Source organism: Macaca fascicularis, chromosome 11 (genome assembly GCF_037993035.2).
Source record: "Macaca fascicularis isolate 582-1 chromosome 11, T2T-MFA8v1.1".
Taxonomy (NCBI): Eukaryota; Metazoa; Chordata; class Mammalia; order Primates; family Cercopithecidae; genus Macaca; species Macaca fascicularis.
Genome location: NC_088385.1, coordinates 62,136,799 through 62,147,491, shown reverse-complemented (window position 1 = coordinate 62,147,491; position 10,693 = coordinate 62,136,799). Strand labels below are relative to the sequence as shown.

The 10,693-nt window shown below is 34.6% G+C and overlaps 1 protein-coding gene across 1 annotated transcript; it reads right to left on the bottom strand.

Annotated features, from left to right (window-relative positions):
* Nucleotides 1–5,044: 5,044 nt before the first annotated feature.
* Nucleotides 5,045–6,986, bottom strand: LOC102124037 (olfactory receptor 6C3). Its single transcript, XM_005572749.3, has 2 exons — nt 6,925–6,986; nt 5,045–6,069 (listed from the first exon to the last, which is right to left on the bottom strand). Exon 2 carries the CDS (start codon nt 6,023–6,025, stop codon nt 5,045–5,047), a length of 981 nt encoding a protein of 326 aa, XP_005572806.2. The 5' UTR covers nt 6,026–6,069; nt 6,925–6,986.
* Between the last annotated feature and the right edge of the window lie 3,707 nt (nt 6,987–10,693).

Below are 10,693 nucleotides of genomic sequence, written 5' to 3'. Positions count from 1 at the left end.
AATCCAGTTGGATTTATAATCAGAACTGCTCTTATTTATAAAGCCTCCAATCCCTGATCTTTGGAAAGAAAAAATAAATGCCACCTGCCAGTCTTGGTTGTACAACCAGAAAGAGTGAACAAGAACCCTTTTTCTAGATTGGTTTCGCAGTGCTTCATCTCTGAAGTCAGGAGGTACCTTGCCAGTAAGAGACTGCATTTTATAGTTCTTTTGATATTGGGCAATACCGTTGGCCCCCCAAACCGCGTAAATTCAATGCAGAAGGCACCAAAGTAATCTACTTGACCCCAAACACAAGTCTCCAATTCAGCCTTTAGATTAGGGGTTTTAACGACCTTTAAGGCTCATTATTCATGGTACTCTATGGAAAGGATCGTCAATATTATAGAACAGATCTCTGAGAGAACATCATCAACGTCTGAAAAGTTTACACTATTTAAGATGCCATCATTGTTACAGAAAAAGCTGTGAAAGCCATCAAGCCCAAAACAATAAATTTGTGCTGGAGAAAGCTGTCCAGATGTTGTGCATGACTTCACAGGATTTAAGACAGAAACAATCAAGAAAATCATGGAAGAGATTGTGGATATGGCAAAAAAAAAAAAAAAAAAAAAAAAAAAAAAAGGGGGCGGGTAAAGGAGTTCAAGATATGTATCTTGGAGAACTTCAAGAGCTAATAGACACCACTAAAGGAGAAAACAGCAGATAACCCAATGGAGATAAGTGCTCCCAAACCAGAGCCAGATGATGAGGAAGAAGATACAGAAGAAGCAGTGCTAGAAAACATATTTACACTAGACAATCTGGCACAAGGGTTCCGATTATTCAAGAATTCTTTTGACTTCTTTTATGACATGAACCACTCTGTGATATGAACACTGAAACTAAAGCAAGTGGCAGAAGGATTAATACTGGTGCTCTCAACACAGAAGCACTCAGATTCATAAAACAAGTTTTTAGAGATTTTCAAAGAGATTTAGACTCCCATGCAATAACAGTGGCAGACTTTAACATGCCACTGACAATATTAGATAGATCATAAATATAAAAAATTAACAAAGATATTCAGAACCTGAACTCAGCACTGGATCAAATGGACCTGATATATATCTATAGTACTCTCTACCCCAAAACAACAGAACATACATTCTTCTCACTGCCACATGGCAAATACTCTAAATCAGTCACTTGTAAAATCAACTACGGACATAAAACACTCTTCAGCAAATGCAAAATACTGAAATCATAACAATCTCTCAGACTACAGTGCAATCAAATTAGAAATCAGGACTAAGAAATTCACTTAATTCATACAATTACACAGAAATTCAATAACCTGCTTCTGAATGACATTTGGATAAAGAATGAAGTTAAGGCAGAAATCAAGAAGTTCTGTGAAACTAATGAGAACAAAGATACAACATACCAGAACCTCTGGGTCACAGCTACAACAGTGTTAATGGGAAAATTTATAGCACTAAATGTCCAAGTCAAAAATTAGAAGATTTCAAATTAACAACCTAACATCACAACCGACAGAAGTAGAGAACCAACAGTAAACAAATTCCAAAGGTAGCAGAAGACAAGAAATAACCAAAATCAGACCAGAACTGAAGGAAATTGAGATATGAAAAACCACTCAAAAGATTAACAATTCAATATATGTTTTTATGAGAAAATTAATAAAATAGATAGAACACTAGTTAGACTAATAAAGAAGAAAAGAAAGAGGATTCAAAAAACATAGTCAGAAATGACAAGGGGGATATTGCCACTCACCCCACAGAAATACAAACCCTCAGAAAATATTATAAATACCTCTATGCACATAAATGATAAAATCTGGAAGAAATGGATGAATTCCTGGACACATATATCATCCCAAGACTGGATCAGGAAAAAATTGAATCTTTGAACTGAGCAATAACAAGTTCTGAAATTGAGTAAGTAACAAATAGACTACCAACGAAAAAAGCCCGGGACCAGAGAGATTTACAGGTGAATTCTCCTAGTTGTACAAGGAAGAGCTGGTACCATTCCCACTAAAAGTATTCTAAAAAATTGAGGAGGGAAGACTTCTCCCTAACTCCTTCTATGAGGCCAGCATCATCCTGATACCAAAACCTGGCAGAGACATAACTAAAAAAGAAAACTTCTGGCCAATATCCTTGATGTATATAAATGCAAAAATCATCAACAAAATACTGGCAAACCAAATCCAGCAGCACAGTAAGGCAGGTGGATCCCTTGAGCCTGGGAGTTCAAAACCAGACTGGCAACATGGCGAAACCCTATCTCTACCAAAAAATACAAAAATTAGCCAGTTGCGGTGGTTCGGGCAGACCTGTATTCCCAGCTACTCAGGAGGCTGATGTGGGAGGATCCCTTGAGCCTAGGAGGCGAGGGTTGCAGTGAGCCGAGATCACGACACTGCCCTCCAGCCTGGGGGACAGAGCCAGACCCTGCCTGGAAAAAAAAAAAAAAAAAAACAACCAAAACCCAAAACCAAAACAAAACTAGTAACAACAGAAAAACCACCCTGCATTACATATAAGGGGGAGCTTCCTATATGTATTAGGCCACGAAACGTTCATAAGTTTATGTGGAAAATGAGGCCATGAAACGTTCATAAGTTTATGTGGCAAATGAGGCACAGAAAATAACTTTCTCAAGGAGACAGAGTTTTTTCCTGATAGCCAAAGTTCTTATTACAGCAGTAACTCAGCATGTTAACGTAAAACACCCACACGATGAGAGTGAAAGCATCATTTTCACAGTGAATCCGTCTACTCTCAATTCCTTGTGTTGAGTAGCAAATTACCTTGGTCTAAATCCAAATAAATGGGAATGAAGACACATTGTTTCAACATGAATTCAATTATCACTATTCTCCTTACTGTTAATATTTATTTTATCCAAAAATTTCATAGGCAACTTGACTGATGACTGCTTGCAAGGAGTACTGTCTCTACCTGTTAGGGAGGCAGTTCCACCTTCCTGACAGCCAAACAAAGCCATGGACTTGCAACAAAATCTAAGACTTTCATCTCATAGGCTCTTCACATACTCATGTTGCATTTGAATAACATTTCTTAGTAAAAAAAAAGTTTCCATGTATTTTGTAATTGATATCACAATTAGAAAATAATATCAAAACTGAAGGATTAGCTTCAAAAAGCTAGCATGATCTAATTTAAGTTCTTACTGATGGCAAATTGAAGGTCAAGCGTCATAACTCAAAAATTCAACAAATGGTCTGCAACTCATTTAACCAAAGAGAAACATGTTTCTCATTGCTTATAGTTTGTTAGGTAATTATAGATATAAAGCCACAAAATTAAAATCTAACATTTTGATGGAACCAAAATACACATATATGAACACAACTTTTTCTTTTTGCTGGAGTTGCACACACCAAATATTATACTTATAAAAATATTTTAATGTAATGAAGTTGATCAGAATTACAGATTTTGTTTGAATAAGCCAGGAGAGTTTAAAAGAATAAAATCTATTCATATCATTTATGTGATAACATTGATCAAGTCATTTAACAACTGAAAAAAAATATGACTATATATGTCATAACAGTGCAAAGAAATAATTAAGTTTATGCACTTAGTAATGTGTCTGACATTGTAAGTACTAACTGTTAGATCTGAGTGGTATGTCTATTTATCTGAGGCTTTCTGATATTGTACTTTTTTCTTTACCTGTTATCTTCATCATGGCTATCCTGATAGAATAAATAAAAATAACAATTATTCTAACTTCCTTATCCATATGTCTTTTCAAATTATTAATATTATTAATGTTGTAAGACTATTATCATTTAGATCTCAACATATGTACATATCTATATAATATATTCTTCATAGAGGTACAACATATGAAATTGCATTGTGATCATTCATTTGTTTATGTTTTTCTCTCTTACTAGATCTGTGTGAGAGCAAGAACAAATCTTTTAAATCACTGAATGGTTTCTTTAGTAGATACATTTATAAATAAATAAGTGAACAAACAACAAAAGGCACATGTGAAAGGTATTTAAAATTATTTCAAATATAGGCATAGGTTAACTTTTAAAGTATCACAGATTCCTAAAGATTAAGTTCCTCAGAGATGTCTCCAAGTTAATTGTTCGTCTTGGAAGACTTTGGTTTCCAGATCTTACCAGCAAATAGTTGAGACATAAAAGACTCAAAATTATTTGAAATATGTTAAAATCTATACAATTAAAGTTTTAATTTTTTTTACAATTATTTGAAATCTTTTTTTTTACATTTTACTTTGTAAGTTACAGCAGTATACAAATTTGTAAATGAAGTGTGCTAGACCTAAAGTTTTTTTACCAACATCATTTGGGAGAACATGGAAGTAAAATGAACATTTGAAGATGGAATTCTCCTATAGTCCAACCATTTATCAGTGACTTATACCTCAAGCCTAATAATTACTAATTGAATTGATATTTGTATAAATAAAAAATTATGGTGCTTTTAAAATTTATTCTTGTATTTTAAATAAGGAACTTAATTTACAAAGAAAATAAAAGTGGCATGCACTAAATTTCATCAAATAAATCTCTACATTTAAAGTACAATGCAACAGAGCATAGTACCTCCAGGCGCTGAATTTAGTGAACATGATAGAGAACATGTAGAGTCTAAAAGTGTTATGACATTATCAATATTTATGTTGAAAATACAGAAGAAACTAAAGTTTGAAACTACATTTGAAGTACGACATGAGGACATATGTGCCTTTAAGGAAGTGACATACAGAATTAAAATTACTATAGTAAAATTATTTTACTATAAAATCATACACAAGCTGAGTTTTAAATAAATATATATAATTTCCATACAATTTTGTAAGGAAAATAAATTTTACTTTTTTTTTCCAGTAAGTCATTAAACAATGCAGTGGAGAAACTTGTATAGAAGTGGAAGAAATGGACAGGGAAATTATAAAATTAACTATAATGCAGCATATAAAGAAACTAGGAGAGCAAGGATACTTACAGAGATATTGAGAAATTTCAAAATTTTTCTTGTTTTTTTATAGGGCTCTTTGACCAAAAATTCATTTTTTTTGCATAAAACACAACTTTATGGACCACACTTTTGAAGGCTTGTTTTACTTGCTGGTTTCTCAAAGTGTAAATGAAAGGGTTCAGCATGGGGGCAATGGATGTATTGAGAACAGCTACTCCTTTTGTCAATGATGCCTTTTCTTTTGCAGCTGGATTAGCATACATGAATATACAGCTTCCATAAGAAATGGAAATGACAATCATGTGAGAGGAACAAGTGGAGAAAGCCTTTTTTCTTTGACTGGCAGATGGGATTCTTAAAATGGTCCTGATAATGTACATGTAAGATAAAATCACTAATGCCAAAGTGAACAGCAAAGTAACCAAAGCAAAGTAAAAACCAATTACTTCTAGGAGCCATGTATCTGAACAAGATAGTTGTAAGAGGGGAAAATAGTCACATGCAAAGTGATCAATGACGTTGGAAGCACAGTAATCCAGCTGGAGGAGAAGCATAAGGGGTGGGAAAATGGTCAGAAACCCACTTAGCCAGGCACACAACACAAGTAGGGTGCAGAGATTCCTGTTCATGATGGTTGTGTAATGAAGGGGCTTGCAGATGGCAACATAGCGGTCATAGGACATGGCAGTTAATATGCAAAATTCCGTCACCCCCATGAATATAAAGAAAAAGAGTTGGGCTGCACAGTTGTTATAGGAAATAGTCTTATTCCTGGTGATAATTGCCCCCAGAAATCTGGGGATGCATACAGTTGTAAATGAGATTTCTAAGAAAGAGAAGTTCAGGAGGAAGAAATACATAGGTGTCTGCAGATGGGAGTCCACAAAGGTCAGGGTGATGATAGTCAGGTTTCCAGTAACACTTAACATATACGTGATAAATAAAAAGAGAAAAATCACAATCTGAAGGTCAGGATCATCAGAAAGGCCCAGGAGGACAAATTCTGTGACCATTGTGTGGTTCATGTCGCTTCCTTTCTCTCTCTCCCTCCTCTACTCTCCTTTTTGTTCTTTTAAAGATATTTTGGTAGAATGACAATTAAGGAAAAATAGATAAGAGATATAATGCATCATGATCCATATAATCGTCATTAATACAATTCTAAAAATCTTCTACAGTCTATGACAGTTTTATTTTGACTATCTTTTTTGCATTATGTTTTAATTTTTTTTCTATGTCCAGCCTATTTACTGGTTCTCTTACTTTAAATCTAGCAGAAGTTAGGATATTTTCATACAATAAGCTGCATCACTGAGAAACAGCTAATAAAATGTATAATTCCTGCTTTGAGTCCCATTAATGCAAAATATCATTATATTTTTGTTGAAACAATCACAAGAAACATACATTTTTCTTTTTTTCCATGATGTATACATTAAAGGATATTACCACCTAAATACAAAATGGGTGCTCTTAATTCCATCAAAAGATAAAAGTGAAAATTACAAGATTGTTAATAACCCATTATTCTTTTTATGATATGAGAAACAAAGATTTTTAGCGAATAGAACATATATTTTTATTTTAATATTGTTATTTTATTTATTCATTTTATTTTTAATATTAATATTTTGGTCTAATTGTCAAGATACTAGAACATCCTCTATATGATTTATATTTACTATAAGATAGAGTAAATAATGTAATTATTTTACTTAACAAATAGGGAACATGTTCACTTATTTATTGGTTTGTCTTGTAATTCCATCAAAATCTTTAATGTTTGATGTCTTCTATGACTCACAAGAAATGTGTGTATATATTATACATACAGACATTTTTAATTTTGAGCTTAAGGGAACATGTGGTATTTATCTATTTTTCATTTTGCTCTGAAGCATAAATTGGAAAAGTAACTACTTGCCTTAGGTCTCAGCAGCTCTCTCACTTGGATTATAACTTAGTGCATCTTCCATTTGAACATCTTCCTTTCAGAGCTTTATGGAAAAAAGTTTTATTTCCTAGTAAATTTTGTCCCACATAAGACCATTCATCCTTATGCAACCATTCATTCATAAAAATATCCAGAATTGTATAGGAAACCCTCTCACATTCATTCGAAACTAGTCAGTTAATTTCCAGCTATTCAAGCACTGCTGGTATTCTATAGACGTGGTCTGCTAAAATCCTAATAGTTGTCTCCTCCATATTTTAGATTGTCAAATTTCTGCTATGATGGATAGAATGTAAAATTATTGCTTCTCTTCTGGACACTACTAAAGTTCACACTTACCAAATTTTATTTTATGTTTTTCTCTATTTTATAATGGTTTAAGGGAAATACTTCAGGAAATAAAAATGGAATGCCAGAAACTTTTGGAAGACGTGGAAATACATTATATTCCTTTTCAATAATGTTGAACTAGAAGTTAAAAAAATTTATTCCTCTTCAATAATGTTGAGCCAGAAGTTAAAAAAAGAAAAAAACATTTAAAGAGAAAACAGATAAATATGTGACACATTGGATATTATGAGTTAGATTCTGGTATCTGGCTTCCCTCTGTTCATACTTATATCTAAATCATTTCAAGTTTCTTTGTTTTGACCTCAAAAGATTTGATCTGGGAACAAAGCAAAGTCCAGGCCACACCTCTGCTGTATTATAGACCATGAGAGATTTCGGGAAGCCGCCTTTAGCCTCCTAACTCTTATCTGTAGTCAATCTCCCTTGAGAGCAGTTAAGTTCATCTTTTGGCCCACAGAGGACCTCAAATATTGTCTTCTGTGAAATATTTACTTCCATTAATTGCAATTAATATTTTATACATCCTTAATATTTCATGAGTAATAAAAATAGCTATGACATCCATTTTCTTACAAAACTAGAGCACAACCTAATTGATATTTAATCATCTTTTTGAGATTAGAAAAGTTTTCTACATATCCCATTTTTGTTTTTTATCCTAAGGCTTTGTTAAGTGTTAAGGCATCAAGAAGCAAAAGGTTATTTCACAATGCTAAGTAAAGAATAACTATCATAATGCAAGTATTGTGCTCACAAGTTTTTAAAAATGCTATCAGGTTAACTAATTCAATTATCATTATAAATTGCAATATTTAATAGCAGCATCAATTTGTCCATCTTATTGTTTATCTTGGCCTTTACATCTGTTATCCCTTCAACATTCTAATAAAAAACCCATAAAATGTGCTTTTATTTATGTGAAATTCTGGTTTGTGAATTATAACTAATTATTCTCCTTAGTGTTCTTTTTATGTTTCCCAAGTATTTTGGCAAAAAAATGTATAATCAGATAAACCATTTATTTAACATTTGATGTATTTAAACTAATAATGCATATTATATAATACAGATTAACACAAAATAGGCATTATATGTTTTAATAAAATTATGAAATGTGCATTTAATATATAAAAATACAATAATAAATTTAAGTAATCAAATAATGTTTTAGTTTTTTTTTTCCAGCTTTATTGGGGTATAATTTAGAAATCAAAAGTATATATACTTAAGATGTATTTCACTGTTATAAAGGAGCATTTAGTAAAGGAACATTTTGGCAGATATGTTTCCATATCATAGGGAGTGTTACCCTTAATCACTTAAGTTTTGTTGATCACTTTTGTGACCATTATAAAAATGATGTTATGTTTTTATTATAACAGCTCAATTAATAAGCAGGAAATTCTATCATTATTCACAGACGGAAAAGTGCATTAATGCCTCGCTTGATTGCATCCTTGTCCTATTGATATCCTGTTGTTGCTATTTAGGTGTAAAGGCTTAATTGAGGTTTAGGCTTAGGCATTTTTTTCCTTTCAAAACTAATTCAAAAAAGAATTTTATACTTTCAACAGAGATACATGTTTAATTGATTACAAAAATAATTAGCAGCTATTGGTGTAACAGCCCAATGAGTTCACCTTGCCTGCTGCCTAGACAGAGCCGATTTATCAAGACAGGAGAACTGCAATAGAGAAAGAATGAATCCTGTAATTCATGCATAGCTGGCAGTGCAGGAGACCCAAGTCTTATTATTACTCAAATCAGTCTCCCTGAGGATTCTGGGATCGGGGATCAGAGGTGTTTTTTGTTGTTGCTGTTGTTTGTAGGGAGACCCCCTGAAACTATTGCTATGGAATAAAAGATGAAATGCTCCTGATTATTGTAAATACAAAGTTGCATGCAGGATTGTGTAAAGACAATGCCAGGTTGGACTGCCAGAATGAGCCAACAGCGTGTGATGTGCTTTCCCCTGCAGGGAGCCTATGAACAGACGTGCAGTCAGGGAGGTTTCACATTACCAAGATTCCTATCCCAGAAAAGCAGATGTTCATAGCTCTGGGAATGAAATGCGACCCTTGTGGAGAGCCTATAAATGGATGCATGAAGGCACCTGTTCATATGGATAAGTTAGGGCTATAAACACCCTCATCTTGCCATGGTTCTTTTAGGCCTCTTTAGGGTTAAGGCATGCTCCCTTCTGAGAATTTCTGTTCTAACCAGTTGTCTAGCTTCACGTCCTGTTTCTGTGGATTGTTTGTAACCAGCTTTTGCTGCAACTGTTACTGCTGATGAATATCTTGCTGCAACTGTTACTACTGATTAATGTTTTGCTAGTCATAGGTTATGGAAAGACCATGTTTCTCTTTTAAGGCTCTGTTAGAAATTACTGATGCACATACTCTACTGTAAATTCTTATCTTTGTATACTGTACTTCTGCATACAGATGTCATGTTAAGGAATTACTTCATCCCCATGTGACCATTTTACCTCATAATCAAACAACATTAATCCCTCACTAAGCTACCCCCGCCCTCACTAAACTTAATAATAAATGCTGGCATATCCAGTGCATTGGCGTCATCATGGGACCAGAAGGCAGTGATCCCCTGGACCTAGCTTTTACTATTTTGTGTATGTCTATTATTTCTTGACCTGCTGATCTGCCTGGGAACAAAAAGAGAGCCCTGTTGCATTGTGGGCTGCTGGCCAGACCCCACAATAGTTGTTGTTGTTTGAGACAGAGTCTCACTCTGTTACCTAGGCTGGAGTGCACTGGCACGATCTCAGCTCACTGCAACTTTGGCCTCCCAGGTTCAAGTGATTCTACTGCCTCAGCCTCCTAAGTAGCTGGGACTACAGGCACGCACCACCATGCCTGGCTAACTTTTGCATTTGTTGTAGAGACTGGGTCTCACCATGTTGGCCAGGCAAGTCTCAAACTCCTGGCCTTAGGTGATCTGCCTGCCTTGGCCTCCCAAGGTGTGGGAATCAGAGTTTTTAAAGACAACTCGGTGGGTGGGGAAAAGCTAGTGAGCTGGGAGTGCTGATTGGTCAGGACCTAAATGAAATCATAGGGAGTTGAAGCTGTTTTCTTGTACCGAGACAGTTCCTTTGTGGGGGCTACAAGATCAGATGAGCCAGTTTATCCATTTGGGTGGTGCCACTGATCTGTCAAGTGCAGGGTCTGTAAAATATCTCAAGTACTATCTCAGGAGTAGTTTAGGGAGGGTCAGAATCCTTTAGCCTCCAGCTGCATGACTTCTAAACCATAATATCTAATCTTGTGGCTAATTTGTTAGTCCTACAAAGGCAGTCTGGTCCCCAGGCAAGACGAAGGCCTGCCCTGGAAAACTAAGTTCCTCCTAAAGTCAGTTCAGCTGCCCA